Source organism: Polyodon spathula, chromosome 13, assembly GCF_017654505.1.
Source record: "Polyodon spathula isolate WHYD16114869_AA chromosome 13, ASM1765450v1, whole genome shotgun sequence".
NCBI classification, from domain to species: Eukaryota; Metazoa; Chordata; class Actinopteri; order Acipenseriformes; family Polyodontidae; genus Polyodon; species Polyodon spathula.
Genome location: NC_054546.1, coordinates 28,213,297 through 28,238,272, shown reverse-complemented (window position 1 = coordinate 28,238,272; position 24,976 = coordinate 28,213,297). Strand labels below are relative to the sequence as shown.

The 24,976-nt window shown below is 40.7% G+C and overlaps 1 protein-coding gene across 9 annotated transcripts in view; it reads right to left on the bottom strand.

Moving 5' to 3' along the window:
* LOC121325762 (non-homologous end joining factor IFFO1-like) overlaps positions 1 to 24,396 on the bottom strand; it is a 34,911-nt gene extending 10,515 nt beyond the window's left edge. For 2 of the 9 annotated variants that reach the window (XM_041268711.1, XM_041268717.1), the window contains exons 1-6: positions 23,344 to 24,395; positions 6,584 to 6,644; positions 5,871 to 5,966; positions 4,933 to 5,073; positions 4,383 to 4,385; positions 3,947 to 4,149 (exon numbers count right to left, since the gene is read on the bottom strand). In XM_041268711.1, coding sequence (XP_041124645.1) covers positions 3,947 to 4,149; positions 4,383 to 4,385; positions 4,933 to 5,073; positions 5,871 to 5,966; positions 6,584 to 6,644; positions 23,344 to 24,224 — 1,385 coding nt within the window. In that variant the 5' untranslated portion in view covers positions 24,225 to 24,395. Of the gene's footprint in view, positions 1 to 3,946; positions 4,150 to 4,382; positions 4,386 to 4,932; positions 5,074 to 5,870; positions 5,967 to 6,583; positions 6,645 to 23,343 lie in introns of all 9 variants that reach the window. The other 7 variants (XM_041268714.1, XM_041268715.1, XM_041268718.1 and 4 more) reach the window with 7 other exon arrangements.
* Positions 24,397 to 24,976: the final 580 nt, after the last annotated feature.

The following is a 24,976-nucleotide window of genomic DNA, read 5'->3' as shown; positions in this document are numbered from 1 at the left end:
TCCTTCACAGTGCGTGGGGGTTGGAATGGGACTTGCATCTGTTCCTTGTGAATGTGTGCAGGATATATACCTCTGGGCTCCTGGAGTTCTATATATAATCTACTCAATGCCTTTAAGTGGTTAAAGTGAAAAGACACAAGGAACATGTAACCACAAGTTGCTGCTGGAAGAGCCATGGCTCTTCAATCCTTTCTACCCTATGGAAAGTCTCCACTCAGGGACACTGTGCTCTGTGTTCATGGCTGGAGTAGTCACCAGACTAAAACGTCTGCTGCTGGTGACTGCCGGGCAGTGGAGAGAAGTGGAGAGTTTGGCCAAGCAGCTGGCGGTCCTTTCCCTCCGAATACAGGAGAAAGTTTTAAATTAACTCAGAGAATCTTTCTCTCCTAGGGTGAGAGAGGTGCTGGGGTGAAGGTGGTGCTGTTGAAGAGAAGCCATCCTTCCCTGGTTTTGTGATATCTCCTGCTTTACCTGAGGAGTTGGAGGGGAGATGGTGCAGTACTGACACACTGGAGGGGAGAAGGTGCAGTACTGACACACTGGAGGGGAGAAGGTGCAGTACTGACACACTGGAGGGGAGATGGTGCAGTACTGACACACTGGAGGGGAGATGGTGCACTACTGACACAATGGAGGGGAGATGGTGCAGTACTGACACAGTGGAGAGGAGATTGTACATTACTGACACACTGCAGAATTGTTCTGCAAAGAAAAAAAAAACAAACTGTATCAGCTTTGTGTGAAGGTGTGCCATGTGGGTACCTTGCCAGATGTTAAGTGGTTGGACCATATGAATTATGCTAATGATGCTGTTCCAATATGGAGGACTTTTACAACCCGCCCTGCCCAAGCGTTCAGAGGATCAGCAGTGGCGCATCCTGCACTGCATCATCGCCACGGGGCGTTATGTCCATCATGTCAATGCCACAGCTAGCACAGCTGTGCATTCTGTGGAGAGGAGGAAAATGTATTCCACTTATTTGCTGACTCTAGATATGCTTACAGTAGGAAAGAAATAATTAAATGCTGTTTAATTAATTTTATACTTGGACAAAGTAAGCTGCAGAACTGTGGTTAAAATTATATTAATATGACTCTTTGGTTGCTGTTAAAGGGCAGGATTAAGATTGACTTTACATACTGTTCTATGGTCCATGATTTTTTGATGTTTGAACAGCGCTGGTGTGTGAGTGAGGGACTGTGTGTATTGGGGGAAGAAGGAGAGTTGCAGTTGTTTGTGTGATTGAATAAAGGTTTTTTAAAAGTCAAAGTCTATATATTATATATATATATATAATATATATATATATATATATATATAAAATTTAGTCTATAATATGATAATATCACATAGATATAATATATAACGTACACACACACACAATAGCAAACGCACACACACACAAAACAGAGTTGTCTCCACTTATTTTTCATAAAAGATAACCTATTAAAATCGTTTTCAAAAGATACTATGATACAATGTCAATGCACGTATAGTCATTTACATATTAAGTAATTCACTTAACGCATGAAGCTGCGCGGGTTCAAGTAACATTGTAACATAAAATTAAACCTATAAACGCATTAATTCAAATCTAGGTGTGTGTGTATATATATATATATATATATATATATATATATATATATATATATATACACACACACACACACACACACACACACACACACACACACACACACACACACACACACACACATATATATATACATATACACTACCGGTCAAAAGTTTTAAAACACCTCAATTTTTCCAGTTTTTATTGAAATTTAAGCAGTTTAATGTCTCAATGTACTCTGAAATTAAAGCATAGAACAAATAAACAATTGGAGATAAAAAAAAGAAATCATGGAATCGTTTTGTTTAACAAAATTTAATCTAAATTTTTGACTCATCAAAGTAGCCACCTTTTGCAGATATAACAGCCGAACACACTCGTGGCATTCTTTCTACAATGGAAATCAAATATTGTTCGGAAAGTTCTTCCCAACACTGTTGCAGAAGTTCCCACAAATGTGTTGCACTTGTAGGTTGCTTTGCTTTCACCCTTTTGTCCAGTTCATCCCAAACTAGCTCGATGAGGTTTAAGTCTGGAGACTGTGCTGGCCATTCCATGACTTGAAGCCTACCGTCTTGTTCTTTTCTTCTAAGGTAGTTCTGACATAGCCTGGAGGTATGTTTTGGGTCATTATCTTGCTGTAGGATGAGCCCCTGACCAACTAGACGTATACCAGAGGGCATTGCATGGCGCTGCAAAATGCTGTGGTAACCTTTTTGGTTCAGGGTGCCACTCACTCTGTGCAAGTCGCCAACTCTGGATCCAGCAAAAGAGCCCCAGACCATCACGCTTCCTCCTCCATGTTTGACAGTTGGTGTCACACACCGAGGAACCATCCTTTTGCCTACTCAATGGCGTTCAAAAACCCTGCGTGATGAACCGAAGATTTCATATTTTGATTCATCGGTCCATAAAACCTTCTTCCAGTCTTCAGTAGTCCACTGGCCATGATTCATGGCCCAGGCAAGCCTCTTTTTCTTATTTTGTCATCTTAGCAGTGGCTTTCTTACTGCCACTCGACCTGTCAAACCTGCAGCTCGAAGTCTTCTCTTCACAGTTGAAACTGAAACTTGCTTACTTCGACCAGTGTTAAGTTGTGCTTGAAGCTGTTGTCCTGTGGCTGCCTATCATGCAAGCTGCTGACTCTCAGAAACTTGTCTTCTGATTCTGTTGTGGCTTTGGGTCTGCCAGACCTCTTCCTGTCAGAGTTTCCTTCAGTTTCTAAGTGCCTTTTGATGGTGTAGGAAACTGTACTCACTGACACCTTGGCTTTCTTTGCAATTTCTCTAAAGGAAAGACCTACACTTTTAAGGGTTATAATGGTCTGTCTTTCTTCCTTTGTTAATTGCCTTTTTCTCACCATTATGATAGCTATATACTACTTCCTGCAGTACAATACTGTCCAAATAATGTTTAAGAGGGTGTAGTAACAATCTGTTGCAACACTGCTCTTATACAGACAGAGGGTTTGTAAGTAATCAACAAAAGTTGGGACACCTGTAGGAATTGTTAGCATCAACTTTCAAGGCTTAATTTACTTCCATTGCTGCAGAACAGCTGTAAATTGTTAACCCATTACTTGTTTCCTAAAAAAGGCCTTTTTGTGTAACTCTGAAATGTACATTATTTTTCAGTTTTTGGTAACCTAAACTTTTTTTTTTTTAACCTCTGGCAGTTTACCGCTTACCTTTGTACCATTTCAGGTTATTCACTGGACTAAATTAAATTTCAATTAAATTTCATTAAAAACTGGAAAAATGGGGGTGCTCTAAAACTTTTGACCAGTAGTGTATATGTGTGTGTGTGTGTGTGTGTGTGTGTGTGTGTGTGTGTGTGTATACACACACACACACACCTAGAAACAAATGCATCTGTGTAGCTTTCTTTTAGGATGGAACTCCCACTCAGAACTGTCTGTGTCACAAGGTTCTTAGAACACTCACCTGTAAGTCACTGTGCAGCTTTCCAACTTAAACTACATCAGTCTACCTGGCTATTTCTGAAGTGTCAGATGAAACATTGGACTGATGAGTATCCAGTTAGATTCTGATGCTCCTTAGGATATACAGCTGCTTGCAGTTTTTCAATTCTACCTCTCTTTCTATATTATATAATAATGTTACAGGGCAGTACAGGTTTACAATGCAAGATTTAATATTTAATTACAATAGAGTTTACTGCAAATAATACTATTAAAATACAATATGAACATCGTAGTATCGTAAATAAATAGCAGTGCAGACCAAATCTGAAACGGGTGAGATCTAAAAAATCCCAAATTGGTTTTGTGTCATATGTAGCTACATGATGTTTTGAAGCAGTGCTTGCAAACTACATGTCACATGATGCCCTGGTGCATGCAGACTCACAGCTGATTGAGCATCCTCTGCATCTCCTCATTGATCTGATTGGCTGCGCTGGTGTCTTCCTCTTCCCTGGCCCCGGCCACCTCGCTCTCGGACACACTGACTGGCTCCTCATCGCCCGGGGCTTGCTGCTTCCTGTCTCTCACAGGGCGACGCCCCATTCCAGAGGGGGGAGGGGCCACCTTGAAAGGAGACAAGTGCAGTGACTAGAGATGAGAGAGGAGAGAAGAGGGAGAGGGAGGAGAGGAACAGGCGAGGGAGCGGGGGAGAGGAGTGGAGAGGAGAGGAAAGGTGGGGACTTAGTAATGACCGCAGACAAGAAAGAGATTGGATTTTAAAAAGAAAGAATGATGCAATGGCTGGGCAGTAATGGAAAGAAAGAAAAAGAAAGGTGGGTCTATGTCATATGCAGAGAAAGTTTAAATGAGGGTCAACTTACATACTAGGAGTGAAAGAGAAAACAAGAAGGGAGAAAGAGGAGAGAAAAGAGCAGGAAGAGAAGGGGAGAGAGAAAGAGATAGACAGAGGGGAGGGACAGCAATGGAGGGAGGGCAGGAGAGAGTTGGAGGAAGGGGGGAGAGAGACAGACAAACAGACAAAAGTGGGAGAATATAACATATTGATGCTTAAAACATTAAAACATTTAAATATTCCATCACAGTCTAAATATCATTTATTTTCTACCCTACTATATGCTGATGCAAGCGTGCTGTGTTGTGTTGACAGAGTGACACACATGTCGTGACCAGGTGGTTTCAAGGGGGAATGAAACATGTCTCTACAGCTAAAAAACTACCTTTCGTAAAACACCAAGTGAAGGGATTGTATTGTAATGTTAAATTAACAAACTGTGCTCTAAAACCCTGCTGTTAACACAGGAGAAAACTATGAAACTGCAGCTATCTATTGGCCATCTTGGCTCTAACTCCTCTATAAGTCATCCAGGCTGTTTGCTCTGCTGTGGAGCCCGAATGGCTGCAGTTTCTCACCTGGAACATCTTGATCATGTCATCGCCATTCCTCTGCTGCGCCACGTCACACAGCTTGGCCGTGATGTCGATGCGTCGGCAGATGTCCATGTCCACCTTCATTGCCTTCTCCTGGATCTTGGAGTCTAGTTCGGACATGTTCTGAGAGCACACAGGAGGCACACCTATTACTCGCACATCTAGAGCGTTGTCCCCATTTCAGGACAGACGACTGTCATTTTGTGAAGCATTTTTAACTGTTATGCTAATTATCTCTTTAGCTATCTTGTTATGATAACTTCATTCATTTTATTAACTGCAAAAGTTTAAATCTAATGCATCAAATGACATAAATACAGCTTTCAAAGAAAAATGTATTTAGTGCTAAAAAATATAATACTTAGGGCCAGATTTTCAAAGCATCTACTCATGTCTTTAATTAACTCCTATTGTTTTTTTAAAAGGTAACACACTTGTTAATTTAAAAAAACTGGAATCAAACAACTACGTTTTATATTTCAAGTTCTCTTACACATGCTCAATGTGTTTTGTATCTCAGTTTGTAAATGTTTAAACAGGACCTATACAAACAGATTAAGTGTGTTAATATCAGCTTTACGTCTTTCTCTGTCTTCAGTGTAAATTCAGTGACTAAAGTCTCCATAGAAGTCTCTCTCAGTATCTTCATTTAAAGTGACAGACATCTAGTTTGTCACTGACTTTATTCAGTTTCCTTAAGTATGTCTGAGGTCTGTAATCTCAAAGTTCAGATATGAAGTGAATGCATGACAGGATGGATGAATGGATAGATGGAGGGATGGGTGATAGATAGAGGGATATCTCATTAATGGATGTATGGATGTATGTGTGTGGATGGATGGATAGATGGATGGAGGGATGGATAGATCAGTAATGGATGGATGGAAGGATGGATAGATAGCTCAGTAATGGATGCTCACGTTGCTCATCAGCCCCTTGAACAGGACTAGCTCAGATTTGAGCTGCTGCACTTTGAAAGCCAGCTCCTCCTGACAGGCCTCCGATTCCTGAGCATCCTACAGACAGAACAAAAACAGGACTGTCAAATAGAGAGGAGAGAATAGAAAGACGGCAGTCAGAGAGAGCAGAGAATAGAAACAAGGCTGTCAGAGAGAGCAGAGAATAGAAACAATGCTGTCAGAGAGAGGAGAGAATAGAAACAGGGCTGTCAGAGAGAGAGGAGAGAATAGAAAGAGGGCAGGCAGAGAGAGCAGAGAATAGAAACAGGGCTGTCAGAGAGAGGAGAGAGAATAGAAACGGCTGTAAGAGAGGAGAGAATAGAAACAGAGTTATCAGAGAGAGAGGGAGAGAGAGAATAGAAACAGGGCTGTCAGAGAGAGGAGAGAATAGAAACAGGGCTGTCAGAGAGGAGAGAATAGAAACAGAGTTGTCAGAGAGAGAGAGGGAGAGAGAATAGAAACAGGGCTGTCAGAGAGAGGGGAGACAAACACAGAGAGAGAGAGAGAGCGAGAGAGAGAGAGAGAGAGAGAGAGAGAGAGAGAGAGAGAGAGAGAGAGAGAGAGAGAAATGGAGGACAGACAAGGAAACATAGGGAAACAGAAAAACAGACAGACACACACAGATACATTGAAGAGGCACACACAGAGACAGACAGACACAGACAGTGTTTTACCTCCTGTAGCTCATTGACTCTCTCTTGCATTTGCACCCTCAGTGTGTACTCCTCCTCCCATCTGAGGAGAGAGACAGACAGAACTGTTAGTGATTCTTATCCACCTCTTATCCCCCTCGAAAAGGCTGGAAACACGGACTCACCAGAGCTCCAATTTAAACTGTACCCCAGGACCAGCGATCAATCTACACCCTAACTCAGGACCAGCGATCAATCCACACCCTAACCCAGGACCAGAAATCAATGCACACCCAAACCCAGGACCAGCGATCAAACCACACCCTAACCATGGATTAACAATCAATCCACACCCAAACCTAGGACCAACGATCAATCCACAAACTAACCCAGGACCAGCGATCAATTCACATCCAAACCCAGGACAGGCGATCAATCCACACCCTAACCTAGGACCAGCAATCAATCCACAAACTAACCCAGGACCAGCAATCAATCCACAAACTAACCCAGGACCAGCGATCAAACCACACCGTAACCCAGGACCAGCAATCAATCCACACCCTAACCCAGGACCAGCGATCAATCCACACCCAAACCCAGGACCAGAGATCAATCCACACCATAACCTAGGACCAGTGATCAATCCACACCCTAACCCAGGACCAGCACACAATCCACACACTAACTCAGGACCAGCGATCAATCCACTTACTAACCCAGGACCAGTGATCAATCCACACCCTAACCCAGGACTAGCGATCAATCCAAACCCTAACCAAGGACCAGCGATCAATCACAACTATCCAGGCATTGCAGATGGAAATAAGCTTCCTATTCTATAGCAGCTTCAACGATGCATGTTTGATTAGCCCCAGTGTAGAGGTAACAAGCTCAGACATGTCTTATTGATTTTAGAAATTGGTCACGCTGCTGTGCAATGGGAGTCTTATTTCCATCCCTACATTGAGGACTCTTGGTTGGTTTTACAGACCTGGATTAGCACTAATTCTGGGCTACCTAGTGATACCATCATTAGAACAAGACTGGTGTCTGTGAAACTAGCCGCTAGTGATTCAAATGCAAGAAAGAATTCACGCCAGCCTTCATTTATAAAAGTTTACCACAGTATTTTTCCACTGTAGTTTTCCAGTTTTACTATGCATGTACCATAGTTTACACTTGTTTGCCATGCTTTACCATGCCTTTCTGTGCTTTACAATTCTTGTCTATGCTTTACCACACCTCTCTGTGCTTTACAATGCTTGCTTGTGCTTTACCATCAGCTTTTAGTTTTTTTTTTTAATTTCAAATGCTTTATTGGCATGACTGATTTTTTACAAGTATTGCCAAAGCTGTGAGGGATGTTTAAAACATGTAAATAAAACAAAAACAACACAGTATACTTCAAACACATCACAACAATAATACCACTATGTAACACAATTTTTATTCCTGGGTAGTAAGTGTTATTTCCTACTTGCTTATGCCTCAAAAGTATAGAAAATGGCTATTATTCCCCACAAACTTTGCTTTTGTAACCAGTACAGTGATATTTCAAAATATCACTATTTCCAATGAGAAAACGAGCGCTTTTGTGCCTTTTTGTTCACATAAAGTCAGAAAAAAACAACATATGAATCCAAATTAACATGTATTTATACTAAAGTAATACAAAAATTACTACAAAAGATTTAGAAGTAAGTAGTTTTTCGAGATTTACGATTATACTGTAAATTTACTGTATAATCCTAAATCTGGAAAAACTACCCACTTCCCTTATATTTTTATATTCAGTACACTGCAGTAAAAAGTGTATATCCGTCTCGACCTGATTGAGCTGACAGTGATCACACAGCCTGTCCTCTTTGGGCAGCCATGTCTCCCTGTGTCGGCCCTTGTCGATGGCCAGGCTGTGCTCACTGCGCCTGTACTTTGTTAAGTTCTGTCTCTGTTTGTTGTCTTTCACCCTGGTCAGGTATTCAGCCAGGGTGTAGTGTCTTTTTAGGGCCTGATAGCATTCCAGTTTGCTTTGTGTTTTAGTGTGTGTGTCCCAATGAATAAGGTACTATTGTTTGTTTTGTGCTATAATTTAGTTGACTCTGATTGTATGTGTTAGAGTGGTGCTGTCCTGAAGCTGGTTGGTGTTAGTGTGGGTTAGTGCAGTGAGCTTCAGGACCAGCTGGCTGAGGGGACTCTTCTCTGGGCTCTGCTCTTGGTATTGCAGGGCTTTATGGTGGTAAGAGTTTATGTTACTATTCTTTAGATGGAGCCAAAATTTAATTGCTCATTTTAGATATTAATCAATAGTGGGAATTGGCCTAATTCAGCCCTACATGCATTGCTTGGAGTTTTCCTTTGTATTTGCAAGATACTTCTGTAAAACTGTGTGCAGGGCTTCTGTTGGGTGTTTGTCCCACTTTGTATAATCCTGCTCTGTGAGCGACCCCACACTTCACAGCCATACAGGGCAATGGGTTGGATGATACTTTCAAAAATTTTTAGCCAGATTTTAATTTTTCTCTTAATAGCATAAAATGCCCTGCATGCTTTTTCTTTTAGTGCATTCACTGCCAAGTTGAAAACCCCTGATGCCCCTGATAGGTGTAATGTGTGCAGTGTTCAAATATTTTTGCCCAGGGTGAAGTGGTACTTATTTCCCTGAGATCTGGCTTTCTTCTGGAATATCATGATTCTGGTTTTATTCATGTTTACTGCCAGGGCCCAGGTCTGATAGTGCTGCTGTAGTAGTGCCAGGCTCTGCGGCATCCCCTGCTCTGTGGACAGCAGCAGGACCAAATCATCTGCACAGAGCAGGAATTTAATTTCAGTGTCATGTAGAGTGAGACCAGGGGCTGCAGACTGATCCAACACTGTAGCTAACTCGATGATGTGGATGTTGAACAGTGTTGGGCTCAGACTGCAGCCCTGCCTCACTCCACGCCCCTGTGTGAAAAATTGTTTTCTTTTATTGCCAAGCTTAACACCGCATTTATTGTCTGTATACTTAGATTTGATGATGTCATATACTTTACCCCCTACACCGCTTAGGATAAGTTTGTAAAATGAGCCTTCATGTCTAATTGAGTCAAAAGCTTTTTTAAAATCTATAAAACAAGCTGTGACAGGGAGCGGGGTCCCTGGTTCCCGCACAAGTGTGTGTGTCTGTGATGTGTTGCTAAGCAAATAGCTGAGTGGCAGGCTGACCCTGAGCTAAGATGATCGGGAGATCCTGATTGGCTGATGGAGTGCCTAGAGATGCTGCGCAGAGCTTAAAAAGCGGCTGCACTACAGCTCGGGGCGATTGCAATGCCAATGCAACTTTTTATTTTTAGCTTTTGTTTTTATTTCTTTATTAAATGTGACACTAGGTACCCTAGTGACAGTTGTGTTAAAATTAAATCTGCATATCAACACCAGTCCTCTGTGTCTGTCAGTATTTTCCAGTGACTATCCACACATGTAACATGTCACCCTGTTACACAAGCAGATATTTTCTTTTTATTTGGTTTACATGTTTGTCTATTAGGGTGTGTAGGGTCTAAATATGGTCAGTTTTGTGGTGTTTTGGTAGGAATCCAATCTGACTTTTACTCAGGACATTGTGTTCGGTAAGGAAGGCCAGTATCCAGGCATTAATGATACTGCAGAAAATCTTCCCCAGATTACTGCTCACACAGATGCCCCCGTAGTTATAAGGGTCGATTTTGTCTCTGTTTTTATATATGAGAGTAATTAATCCTTGATTCCAGATGTCAAGGAAATAACCCACCTTTAGAATGATATTGAGGAGTTTGAGCAGGGCCTCCTGAAGCTTCGGGCTGTTGTGTTTCAGCATCTCACTGAAGATGTTGTCTGCTTTTCTGTTCTGGAGGGCCTGCAGCTTCTCCTTTAGCTCCTGCTCAGTGATAAGGGAGTCAGGGGGTTCTGATTGTCTTTAATTGACAATTCCATTTGTTTTAGTTTTTCATAAATACTTTTTTGGTCTAACACTTGTTCATTTTCTTTGTATAGTTTTTCAAAATGTTCTTTCCACGTGTTTCCATTTTGAATCGCCAATTCGTCCAATTTTGATTTATTCAGTTTGTTCCAATTTTCCCAGAATCTATGAGTTAATGGACTCCTCAACTTCTCAGCTGTATATAGCTCTGGAAAAAATTAAGAGACCACTGCAAATTTTTCTTAAATCATCATCTCTACATGTATGGCAGCCATTCCATTCCAGTGTCTGTTGAATTCCAACACAGGCACACCTCATTCTACTGAATGAGGTACTGATTAGGGGAGCACCTGAACCAAATCTTATTTAACGAGGAAAAGTATAAAAAACACTCCTGTGGTCATCACTATCCTCTTGCAATAGGACCAACTGGATGGCAAAACAGTGCTAGTAGTACCTCAAAAGTAATTGGAATCAAAAAATAACTATTGACCATGCTCAAAGAGTTGAAATGGAAAGTTTTGAGTGAGGAAAAGAAGGGTTCAATTCTGGCTTTACTGGCAGAGGGATACAGTGAGCATCGGGTTGCTTCCATCCTTAAAATTTCAAAGACGGCGGTTCATAAGAACAAGGTCAAGCAGCACACACTGGGGACAACAAAGCTACAGACCGGCAGAGGGCGAAAACGACTCTCCACTGACCGGGATGACCGCCAACTCATTAGAATGTCACTCAGCAACAGCAGGATGACATCAAGTGACCTACCTAAAAGAATGGCAAACGGCAGCTGGGGTGAAGTGCACGGCGAGGACGGTTCGAAATAAGCTCCTAGGGGCAGGGCTGAAGTCGTGCAAAGCTAGAAAAAAGCCCTTCATCAATTAGAAGCAAAGAAGAGCCAGGCTGAGGTTTGCAAAAGACCATAAGGATTGGACCGTTGAGGACTGGAGTAAGGTCATCTTCTCTGATGAGTCCAATTTTCAGCTTTGCCCAACACCTGGTCGTCTAATGATTAGATGGAGACCTGGAGAGACCTACAAGCCACAGTGTCTCGCACCCACTGTGAAATGTGGTGGAGGATCGATGATGATCTGGGGGTGCTTAAGCAAGGCTGGAATCGGGCAGATTTGTCTTTGTGAAGGACGCATAAATCAAGCCAAGTACAAGGTTGTCCTGGAAGAAAACTTGCTTCCTTCTGCTCTGACAATGTTCCCCAACTCTGAGGATTGGTTTTTCCAGCAGGACAATGCTCCATGCCACACAGCCAAGTCAATCAAGGTGTGGATGGAGGACCACCAGATCAAGACCCTGTCATGGCCAGCCCAATCTCCAGACCTGAACCCCATTAAAAACCTCTGGAATGTGATCAAGAGGGAGATGGATGGTCACAAGCCATCAAACAAAGCCGAGCCGCTTGAATTTTTGCGCCAGGAGTGGCATAAAGTCATCCAACATCAATGTGAAAGACTGGTGGAGAGCATGCCAAGACGCATGAAAGCTGTGCTTGAAAATCAGAGTTATTCCACCAAATATTGATTTCTGAACTCTTTCTAAGTTAAAACATTAGTATTGTGTTGTTTAAAAATGAATATGAACTCATTTTCTTTGCATTATTTGAGGTCTGACAACACTGCATCTTTTTTGTTATTTTGAGCAGTTGGCATTTTCTGCAATGAAATGCTCTAAATGACAATATTTTAATTTGGAATTTGGGAGAAATGTTGTCAGTAGTTTATAGAATAAAACAAAAATGTTCATTTTACCCAAATACATACCTATAAATAGTAAACCCAGAGAAACTGATAATTTTGCAGTGGTCTCTTAATTTTTTCCAGAGCTATATATATATATATATATATATATATATATATATATATATATATATATATATATATATATATATATATATTATTGTAGATTCTTAGTCAATTAATCATATTAATTATCTACAGCCAGATTTACACCTTGTTTACTGTGTGGGTATGGTGTGACCAGACAGGTGTTTATTAATGACTGGATTTCTGGGTTTCCAATTGCTTTCTGGTATTCTTCTGCACTGTTTGGAGCCCATGTATAAGAATGATTGAGGTCGTACAGCTTGCTGCTCTGACAGTGAATGCACGAATACAGGAGGGGTCTAGGTCAGTAATTATGTAATCTACTACACTGTTGCCAAGAGCCGAGTTGTAGGTGTATCTTCCTAAAGATTTCCCTCGGAACCTACCGTTAACAATGTACAGGACCAGGCCTTGACAGAGCTGCAGCATCTTTTTCCCATTTTTATTTGTCTCCCGGTCAATAACTGTTTCTGTGAGAGCTGATGGGTGTGCTTTACAATGCTTGCTTGTTCATTTACCATACCACTCTGTACTTTACAATCCTTCCCTAAGCTTTGCCATACCTTTCTGTGCTTTAGAATGCTTTCCTATGCTTTACCTTACCTCTCTGTGCTTTACTGCTTCCTTATGCTTTACCATACATCTCTGTGCTTTACAATGCTTCCATATGCTTTACCATACATCTCTGTGCTTTACAATGCTTCCCTGTGCTTTACCATATGTCTGTACTTCACAATGCTTCCCTATGCTTTACCATACCTCTTTGTGCTTTAGAATACTTCCCTATGCTTGACCATACCTCTCTGTGCTTTACAACTTTTCCCTATGCTTGACCATACCTCTCTTTGCTTTACAACACTTCCCTATGCTTTACTATACCACGCTGTGCTTTGCAATGCTTCCCTATGCTTTAAAATGCCTTGCTGTGCTTTACAGTGCCTGCCGGTGCTTTAACTGCACTTTATTATTGTACACTTTGCTGTGCTTTTTCTAGTTTATATGTACTAAACTGGGGCTTGTCAATTAACCGCAGTTAACTTCTACGATTAACCACTTAATTTCTTTGGAAGGTTATTTTTTTAACATGTGTTAATCACGCAGTTGTCTTTGTTATTTCTTCAAGTTTATTTTTTTTAAACTTAGTTTTGTATTATTACACCAGGCTTTTATCAGCTTCTAGTTTGTTTGTGGGCCGATTGCTTCCTGACTTCCCCTGGTAACACAGGGGCAGGGGAGTGTGTGCAGGAAAATGTGTGTCTTTTCGTACACATAAAGTCAGAAAAAAACAACATATGAATCCAAATTAACATGTATTTATACTAAAGTAATAGAAAAATGACTACAAAAGATTTAGAAGTGAGTAGTTTTTCGAGATTTACGATTATACTGGTGGCCACATTGGTTTACATACAAACACCATTTTTGAAAAAGTCAACTGTCTTGACACAGGGATGATGCTTGTCATGTTTGGAGTTAATCAACTAAATCGTGTTCAACTGAAGCAGTTTTAAATTTATAAACAAAATGTACGTCTGGCCACTATCTTGTTTTCCGAAAGAAATCCATTTTGCCATATTTGAATTCCATTGTCCCCAGGGTGATGGCTACCAAGTTAAGAGTCAGCTGGTTAAATAGTTTGCAAACAGAAGCAGTTTGATGTTTGGAGAGTGTTTTGGCATATTTGGTGGCAGCCATTTTGATAGTAAAATAGTCATGGAATAACAATTGTGTAGCAGTTTGCTATGCATGTGGACTGGCAGAGCTATGCTTGTGTTATTTTCTGGAAAGTGACTGGAGATAGCAGACTGCTAGTTCCAAAATGCATGTACTACGTCGTAGACTCTGGGCCTACAGCTTACTTGCCTAGTATTGACTGCAAGCAGGAAATAAATAACAGCTGTATGGGCTGGAAGGTGCCCAGGCTCTAAGGACATTTTTAGAATGCAAAGCACAGAGGACCAGGAGGATTAGGAGATAATAAATAACAGAACTGTGAAGCTACAAGAGGGCCCAGGACTCTAAGTAGAGATGTAGTCAGAATAGGCCATAAAGAGTCCAGTTTTAACTGGCTGGATTGCTTGCACACAACACTAGATTTTATACACACGACAGTACTCACACTGCACACGGACCTGAAACAGCCATAAATCAGCCGGGTGTAGTTTTTGGGTGATTGGCCCATGGCCAGGACTGGGGAGGGGAAACCCAATCTGGGCTTTGCTATAAAAATGTAATGTACCTTTTGTTTACTGAATCTTTCTTCGTTTCCGAGAATGATTCCCTGCATACATTAAAATAAACCTAACATTTATAGAAATGCAGTTTTTTAAGAAACATCAACACTCACTCACTTACATCAAATATAGCATCAGTAATAAAACAAACAAATGAGATGGATGTAGTAATCGTATCAATTACATATGCGATTAAAACCAAGATTAACTAAGATTAACTTTGTTAATCGCAAGATTAATGCGAAAAAAATTTAAACCACTTAACAGTTCTAGTTTAAACAAAACATGCCTAAAACATGTATGTTATAATTACGGCTTCAACTTTTCACAATATACAGTAAAAGCCAGTGCGATCACTAATGAGATTGATTTTTATCTTCTCTGCTGTAAAATTGAGGTTTTGGACTTAATCACAATTGAATAAGCGGCTCTCTAGATGTGTTAAAATGCACACAGTAGCATTCTAGAGTACCTTACATCAGCACTTTATTGTCCTTCAATGTACTGTATTATGGACTGCATTGTACCACATGGTGACAGACAGACAGACAGCCTCCACACACCATCAGATTCTCACTGCCACATTGAGAACAGCCCTAGTGTGTTAGTACTCCTTCCTGAATGAAAATTGCTAACCTGGCCCACTTACTGCTAGTGAGCATGACCACTTGATTGTATGAAGCTAATACTTTAATATCTTGTGCTAAAGAATGTCCTGACCAAGTTTCACCCCAATGGGCTATCCAGTATATTCATGCTTGCTTTATGCAGAAGTGTTTTAAACAATAATTTCCAACTCATTAATGAACTATAGCTGTTCTATAAAGCACAGAGTTTACTAGCGGTGTGCAGCAGTCAAAAGGGTCCCCCCTTCCCCTGAGCCACACTGGAGAGAGAGCACCCCCAAAATGAACTCTCACAACAGCAAATGCAATAAAACAGGGCAGTGGCTGTATGTTGATTTTCAACACAAAACAAAATAAACTAAACTTTTTCCACATTCATAACTATAACCGTTGTTCACTCGAGCAAGTCCCATTACCTTTAAGATTCCCACTCACCGGTCTCTCCCCAGGCCTCAGTCTTCACACAGACAACCTACACAGAGACATTGACCTGCTTTTATACTCCTGCCTGTATAAACTACAGGGAGGTGTTCCTCATTAAATTAGAGCCACACAATACACCCACCCCAGTGTGCAGGGGCTGTGCTGTCACAAAGGATACAGCAGGACAATCTTCGTGACTGTTGTTGTTCACAACTGCAGTGTCTCACTGTAATAATCCCCAACACTATACTCAAATCCTTTCTTGGTTTCTCTGTGTTAGTTTGCTACATACTGTGACAGCTTGTGTACACTTCATAAGAATGAGATAAAGAAAAGAGGATTGAGAAAGAAATAATGAAAAAAGGAAAAGGGGGAGAAAGAAAAGAGAGAAAAGGAAGAAAAAGGGGGAGAAAAAATTAAATAGGGGAGCATGATAGAAAGAAAGAAAATGTGTGGGGTGAAAAAAATAGAGGACCATGTTGACTGTCCAGTTAGGTATTTAAGTGAAAGCTCAGCGATGTGCTTTGCCTCAGTGTGCACAGGGGCTGTGTGATTGCGTGCAGGACAGGCTCATACTGCAAAACTCAACCTGCAATGAGAGTACTGCATTGCAGAGGAAAGGGGCCGAGGGAAGGGGGTGGGAGAGAGAGAGAGAGAGAGAGACAGGAGAGACAGGGAGAGAGAGAGGGGGGGGGGAGGAGTGCTGCCTGACAGAGCTCTGCCCTCGTCCCCCACCTGCGAATCTCTTTACTCCATTGCAGGAGGGGAGGGGGAGAGGAGAGAGAGAGAGAGAGAGAGAGAGAGAGAGAGAGAGAGAGAGAGAGAGGAGAGAGAGAGAGAGAGAGAGAGAGAGAGAGAGAGAGAGAGAGAGAGAGAGAGAGAGAGAGAGAGAGAGAGAGAGAGAGAGAGAGAGAGAGAGAGAATTAGGGAGAGATACTGTGCTCTAATCCAGAGAATGTCCTGCCTGAACAAGCACTTCTGTAAATACATTTAGAAATAAGGTGCCCATTGCATAGCAGTTTGATCCATTCCTGGTTTTACTAATACATAAATATAATAAGACACACGTGAGCTTGTTACCTATACACATTGTGGCTAATCAACCTCCTAGTAAAACTAGTAAAAACTGGCATGGGTGAAGCTGCTGTGCAATACGAGTCTTATTTCCAAAAACATCTCTCAGTTGTGCTGAAATCTGCTGAAAGCTCCCAGCGATTTTCCTTTTGCATTTTTTAAAATTAGACCCGAACCCTTCCACCCCCCACCCCCTTGCAGGACACTGTACTGTGACATGACCCTGGGGGACTGACCAGTCACATGACTCTGACCTGGGGGAGGACTGCGTCCTGTGACATGACTGAGAAACCCCCCACCCCCACCCCCCACCCCCACCCCCACACTGTCCAGGATGCGTGTACTGAGAACCAACTCCCCCTTCAGGACACTGTATTGGGGGTGGATTCCTGCCTGATAAGGCTCAGCTCCAAGCAGGGAGATACGGCATGTCCTCACCTGCTCCTCACACACAGAGAATGCACACTGCAGCAGCAGCAGCGCCCACTTAAAACCAGTTCCATAAATCTTACTTGTTTTGCTATACAGGTCTACAGTGTGTGTTTCTGAAAAAGATACATGTTAGAGCAGGTATTTTTCTTTTAAAACATGTTGCTTTATGTTAATGAAAGTTCTCAGCTTCCATCCAATTCTGTTATCCTTGCACTTCCTAGGTCATTTCTTACCGGTCAAAGCCTTTTACTGACTAAAAGCATGTGCAGTCAATAGGGAAGCAGCTGGTTGGTTAATAACAGGAAAGACATTGAAGGGGCGGGGACAATTTCACCCTCCAGATGACCAGGAAGTGCAACACAATCTGAAAGCATGGCTTGCAAACTGAGATTTCTTTAACCAAGTGTAGTACCAGATATCATTTCTGAAAATGAAAATACACGTTTACAATTAATTGAAGTTTCAGTCTGCATAGTTTCCTGTATTATACAGTTCCATTTGCAGTATTTAGTGCAGTAACACTGCAGTAAACAAACTGATGCCAAGAACAAATTTTATATTGTAGAGTCAGACTTTGTGTCTCTATATTTTTGTGTCTTGTGGTTTGAACAGTTCTATAACTCAGCTCTGCTAGGCAATTATCTCAAAACGCAGGAAGAAAAACTCTAAAAGATTCCTGAACGAATTGGCAACGCCTGCTGAACGATACGGGGTTGGAGTCCCACAATCACGTCATTATTACAGGGTCCTGCTAGAGAGCCCAGAAGCTTCAAGATTAAATGCTTTTAAAACCACAACCGGTTCTATCTAAACAGACTAAAAACTTTAATATCAGTCTTTCGTCTGTTTTATATTTAGATTTAATGACTTAAAAAGTGTTGGGTGTCTCCCTCTAATCAAGTTGACAGTGTGCTTTTTCTTGCGCCCTTTGTGACAGACCTGACACAGCACACAGAAATACACTTTTAACACTTAGAAACATATATAACAGTGCATGCATTCAACATGTAATTATGCATGGACAAGACTGAAGAAATGACACTGTAGTGTATTCGGCATTACTCCAGGGACAGCTCAGAAACCAGGATCAGAGGACACATAGTTGGAAATTAAATGGACTGAGGGAAGGAGACACAGGCAGAGCGCTGAGGGGATGGAATGTGATGCCAAGGGTTACCGAGGGTTGCCGAAGGTTACCTATTTACCTAATCGCTAGGATTGTTCAAGATTTGAATGCAGCGCTGTGTGCAGTGTCCGTGGCTCTGGGCTGAGCGCCTCATGGAATCTGTAGTGCCGAAGGCTTACTGAACACACCGGACCCCCCCACCCTCCCCCAATACAGTGAGACTTGGGGGGGGGGGGGTGATGTCGTTGTTGGCAACAGATGAGCAGGGAGAAGCTCTCTCTCTCTCTCTCTCTCTCTGTTAGTTTAGCTGCTGTGGGCTGGAGACAAGGTTACTGTACTACTGCACTGACACACACACACACACACACACACATACACACAACGACACACAGAGACACACACAGACACACAGACAGACACTGAGACACAGAGACATGCACACACACACACACAGCGAGGCAAATACAGAGAGACACACTGAGACGGAGGGAGACGGACACAGACACATACACACACACACACACACACACACACACACACAGACAGAGACACATCGAGGGAGACAGACAGACCGAGGGAGACATGCACAAAGACACACACACACACACACATAGACATACACTTACCAACTGATGCACAACTTACCTATGCAACAATGAATGATTGCTGTCCAAGGTTCCCTGTCTGTTGCCTCCTGTATACAGTGCACTACATGTGTAGCACAGAAATGTTTCCAGATGTATCTTAGGACTGTGACACTGCTTCTAAATACTGCAGTGTCCTCAATCCACTCATTACTACTTATTACCAGCCCAATACTCCAGTAGGACATTGATTAAAATACATAGAATTCCTTCTTGGTGTTAATTTACTACATTCACCCAGTTTAGTTTTATTAAAGCTGCAGACAGACAGCCTCACAATCCTGTTCAGTTTGACACTACAATATAATCCCTTCTTCTTGGTGTCTGTGTTAGTTTACTGCATTCTTTCAGAGTTACAGTCAAGTCTGTGTCCCACAATCAGGAACAGTTAAATATGTGTCTGGTTTCATTAAATTGCTCTAAATTAAACCCAACTCCAACGTACCAAACATTTAAACCAATTAATTAATTTAGCAAGACTCATTTAATTGTTTCTTTTAGATCTGTTTTAAACCAAGCTCTATTTCAAGACCAGTGCCACAGATGAACCTTTCCTTGCAAATTCATATACACAGTAAATATGCTATATCCTCTAATACTGAAGATGCCTGTATGAAACCTCAAATAATATAGCGTTTAAATTACCACACTGGACATTTTTCCTATTGCTGTGCTAACTTTCAACCCAGTCTCACGAGAGAAACGTTAACAGATTAACGTTTCTGAATTTCTGATTTCTGGGGGAAAAAAACGTTAGGTGGGTAACGTTTTCACGTTCAACCACAGGGCTTCGCGGCAACTTTTGTCGAAATTCTCTTTTTATATTTATTTTTTGTGAACATTAGTTTATGGATAATCTTGTTTGCTTTTAAATTGTTACAAAAAACGACTATTCTATAGTTCACTCATTTTAATTCTGTACACGGTTTTGTTGTAGTAGTGCTAAAATATACAGTGGCTTTTTTTCTATACATATTTACCCTAAACCTCGCTTAATAGAATTTTAGGAAATTACATGTCAGCACTATACGTGCATCCAGAGCATTCAGCCAATAGGCAGGGACGGGACGTTGAAAATAATTGTGGGGTATGTGGGATCGACTCATAGAAGCAAAGGTATATTTCAAGGTTTTAAAACGACATTTCCCACAATTATTTAATTATTTGGTTTAAAAGCGCGAGGTTCCAAGTAAATATATAAAGAACAAAAGGCAGTCTATATTTTAGTAGACTGCTACAAGACCATGTACTGAATTAAAATGAATGGACAAAATAATAGTAATTGTTTTGTAACAATTTAATTGGTTTAAAAGCAAACAAGATTATCCATAAACTAATGTTCACAGAAAATAAATATAAAAAGAGAATTTCGACAAAAGCTGCCGCAAAGCCCTGTGGTTGAAGTGAAAACTTTACCCACCTACGTTTTTTCCCCCCGAAAGCAGAAATGCAGAAACGTTAATCTGTTAACGTTTCTCTCGTGAGACTGGGTTGCAACTTTTGACATACGTGCAATACACTTCCTAAGGATTGGCTGGGAAATATAACTGTGTATGGTATCCATGATGAAATCCCGTTTTTAAAAAATGAAGAAAAAGTAACAAATATTTAGTTTTTCAATGAGTTTGACATTTTTTAACGATTTCATTCTTAGTATTTATTTTATTGAAATGTGCTATTTTGTAGTTAGTATTATACCACATATTCCTGCTGCAAGCATGCATAGTAACCCCAACGCCATTATAGCTACACATGCCCCTATAGAATTTCGGTGTATTCGTGTGTCCGTACACCCATTTGTTGACATATATATATATATATATATATATATATATATATTATATATATATATATATATATATATATATATATATACACACACACACACACACACACACACACACACACACACACACACACACACACACACACATATAACACCTTTTCACGGAAATCCCACTTTCTACACAATATACAAATCAAAAATGAAATTATTAAGCATAAGCTGTAGTACCTATTGTTCGCAAAACCAACTAAACAACAGTTATTTATACCAACATATTTTTAAACCACATGTTAATATAAAAGAAAAATGCGACCTGAATATGTTTCTGAACATCTTACCTACAATATATTGACATAGGGGAAAGTATCTTTCTGATAGAAATACTGTCCTTACAAAAGGTAGAAAAACCCACAGTTAAACCTTCTGCTACATTTTCTGAAATAGAGCTGAAAATGTATGACAAGCCAAATTATCATTTAGAGATATCTCAAATTAATTTATAGATAGCTCTAAACATTTGAAGATATATCTAAATATTTGAAGATATATCTAAATCATTTCCAGATATCTCAAAATATTTGAGATATCTTTAAATATTTAAATATATATCTAAACAATTTTAAGATATCTAAAATACATTTACAGATATCTCAAAATGATTTAAATTGAGCTTTAAATGAGATATCTAAAATGCATTTTTAGATATTTTTAAATCATTTTATGATATCTCTAAATAACGTCCTGTTCATTTAAAGATATATCTAAATTATTTAGATATCTCTAAATCATTTGAGGATACCTTCAGATAGCTTCCTGTTTAGAGATATCATTATCACATGAAGTTATTTCAAGATATCTTGAAATGGCTTCCTGTTGATTTGAAGATATCTTCAAATAACTTTATGTTTATTTAGAAATATCTCTAAATCATTTGAAGATATCTTCAAATGAGCAGGAAGCCATTTCGAGATATCTCTAAATGAACAGGGAGTTATTTGAAGATATCTTCAAATAATTTACAGATATCTTTAAATGAACAAGATGTTATTTGAAGATATCTTCAAATTATTTAAATATGTCATTAACTGAATATGTTATTTAGAGATATATCTAAATGATTTAGAGATATCTTTAAAACCCTCATTTTAATATATCTTTAAATGACAGTTTGGCCTGCCATGCTAGCACAATCCATATGGTTTCCATAGTATTTAAAGATATCTGTAAATCAATTTGAGATATCTTTATTTAATTTATAGATATCTCAAATTGATTTATAGATAGCTTTAAATTAATTTTCAATATTTAAAAACTGCACAATTAAAGATATCTGGAATTCAATTTCAGATATCTCAAAATATTTTACAAATATCTCTATATATTCAAGATATCTTAAAATTCAATTTCAGATATCTCTAAATGATAATTTGGCTTGCCATAAAAATGGACTGGAATAAAACCACTGCTGGCACTTTGAAATTTAAAAAGTGTTTAAATGGCACACTGCAATGGAACATTTTTAGTTTATTAATACAGTATAATCACTCACTCACTGTGCTGAGAAATCTGGGTTCTGCACTTGCTATTGATAATTTTGGTTATTTTAATTTTTTTATATTAATTCCGGATATACAAATACTTTAATTGCTGCGTCCTGCGCTGTAGGTCACGTGATGTCTTTGCAGTTCAACCATTGAGCGTACTTTGAACTGCAACACAACAGGAAGTGATGAAGAACCAGGAAGCTCTGTCTTTGAGCTATCTCTGTATTCAAAACTGAGGCAGAAAATATAAACAAACCATAATATCTTCAACCGAAGAAAAAGACAGACTGCTGAAAATGTTACTAGTGCTAATAATAAGAGGTAAGAAAATTAGTTTTAAAGATGCTTCGAACTCCTTCAAAGAAGTAAAAAAAAAAAAAAAAAAAAAAAAACTGTTATAGCACTTGTAATAAGGGTGCACTGTGATAATGTTGCCAGCGCTATTAAGAGTAGGGGATTTTAAAAGCACACTTGGCTCTGCTTTAAAGGCGATGCAGTGCTAAAGCTGCTAGTGCTACTCAGCAAAAGGGAATTTAAAACCGTGCTTGCTTGGCACTCCTTTAAATTAGAAACGGGTGTCGTGCTCATTAACCATTCTGACAGTATGGTCCCCTCCCCTCCCCTCCTTCCCTTCCCAAATTCACCTGCGCAGTAAACACGGATTCAAAACAAAACTCCGAACCCACAATCCCAGAACTTGCTGGTTTCAGCACCCCACCCGGACAGCGACACGAACCCGAGGCGCTTATTCAACACAATCCAAATGTCTTTGCAATAGCCAAAACCCGCAGGGCAGCAATACTGATCAGGGCGGGGCTCGACCCCGTTTTAATCAATCCCAACACAGAATTTGATCAGATTTGCAATGTGTAGTGTTCTATTAAAATGAGCTTCTCACAGTGGCAACAGATTACTTAAATTGAAGGCACTGTTACTAGTCAATTAAACTGTCCACATGAAAGCAGCTGAACAATCGTAACAATTATTATGTCTGTAAAATATCAATTTCATTTTTTTGGAAGGCATGGTAATTGAAATTTAAAACCTGGCATTGAACCCAACCCTGATACTGGTGCGCAACAACACTTGTGTTCTATACGAAATTATATATTTGAATTAATAACTAAATGCATTTTACCTGCGCTTGTACTCATCCCTCTCGCGTTTCACCTTGGCCAGAACGTTGTAAAGCGCTCGTATCTCTGGGGTGATGGTGTCGATTTGAACCCCGACTCCGTCCGGGTGGACCCAGGAGACACCGGGCCCGGTATAGCGTGTCTCCAAACCGGCGCCGAGATTTCGGGTGTGGTTGTAAGACCAGATAGTCCCGGGCATAAAACGAGGCGAATTGGAGCCGATGCCGGTTTGAGTCGAGCCATTGGAACTGTTGTTGACCTGAGCGCAATTTGAATCTAGCGCTAAGACTGACGTCAGCGCTGGGGTGAACAACGTACTGGTCCCAATACGGTATCCCCCAGCACTTTGACTGGTGTTACTGGCAGCGGTGGAGACGAAGCTGGACGCTACAAAGCCGGTTCGGCCCTGGATGGGCCCGGCGAAGCCCGTCTGGATCCCTTGCTCCCTTGTCAGCGGTTTCCTCTGCTTGCCGCTGTTGTCGTCCAGAGCCTGCTGCAGCTGCTTCTCCAGGATTTTATTCCGCCGCTCCAGTTCGTGGACCTTCGCCAGGAAGCAGCGGAACCGCAGATTCAAGGTCTTCAGCACACTGATGTTGGAGCCCAGGTCGTTCCTCAGCGCCATGGCCGGTTGGAAAGCAGGTCCGGTGCTGTGGTGGATGGTGGCGGCGTTGATATTGATGTTGTTGACGTTGAGATTTTGCTGCAGAGACGCTATCTCGACACTCCCGGCGCTGGGCGAAAAGAAATCTAGCCCGGCGTGCTCGAAGATGAGACCGTCCGCCCCGAACCCCTCTGTGGAAGCGAGGGACCCGCTGGTATCGTGTTGTAGCAAAAACACGTTCGACCCAAACAAAGAATTCATGCTCTTCGGGAAACAGGGCATGCACTGACCGGTCTGCAGGACAGCCTTTAGGGGGCTACGGCTAACGAACTATACGAGCTGTATCTTTACAAAGGAATGTCTTTTTTCCTTGTGGTCTCAGTCTCACTCACTCACGCACTAGCTCTCTCTCTCTCTCTCTCTCTCTCTCTCTCTCTCTCTCTCTCTCTCTCTCTCTCTCTCTCGCTCTGTTTTTTTTTTCATTGGCATTGCGGTTCTTTCAGTGATATAGCCTGCTGACGTCACGGTCTTTTTTACAAAACGGAGGAAGTATGTGAGTGAGTGGGATGCAACGGTTTTCCGTTTGGTTTCACAAGAAAGAAAAGGCCAGTTCCGTTATTGTATTTATTTATTGTCAGGGTTTGAATTGTTCAGTACAGTTTGTACAGTTAGTTGTTGACAGTAGTACCCTTATTGGTCGTTTTTGGTTTTTCAATATGTAGGTCACTTCTGGACAGGAAGTTGGATTTAAAGGTCATTAAAAAAGGTAGATTTAAAATGCTGAAACGTTTAACGAGTTTATTTATTATTCTAAATAAGCTATAATTTATATTCCGCAGTTAGTATTTTTAACATGCGGTGGTATGCGCACATTTAAGTCGGGAAGATCCCTCCCATGGTATTCTAGCTTCTATTATTTACGTATCCCATCCTCTTTAAAGGTGAGGAAAATTTTCATGCTGTTCCTGTTTCAAAGAATCGGATTTCATCGAACACAGACAAATTTTCCTGTTTCACAACAAACGCTACTTTGC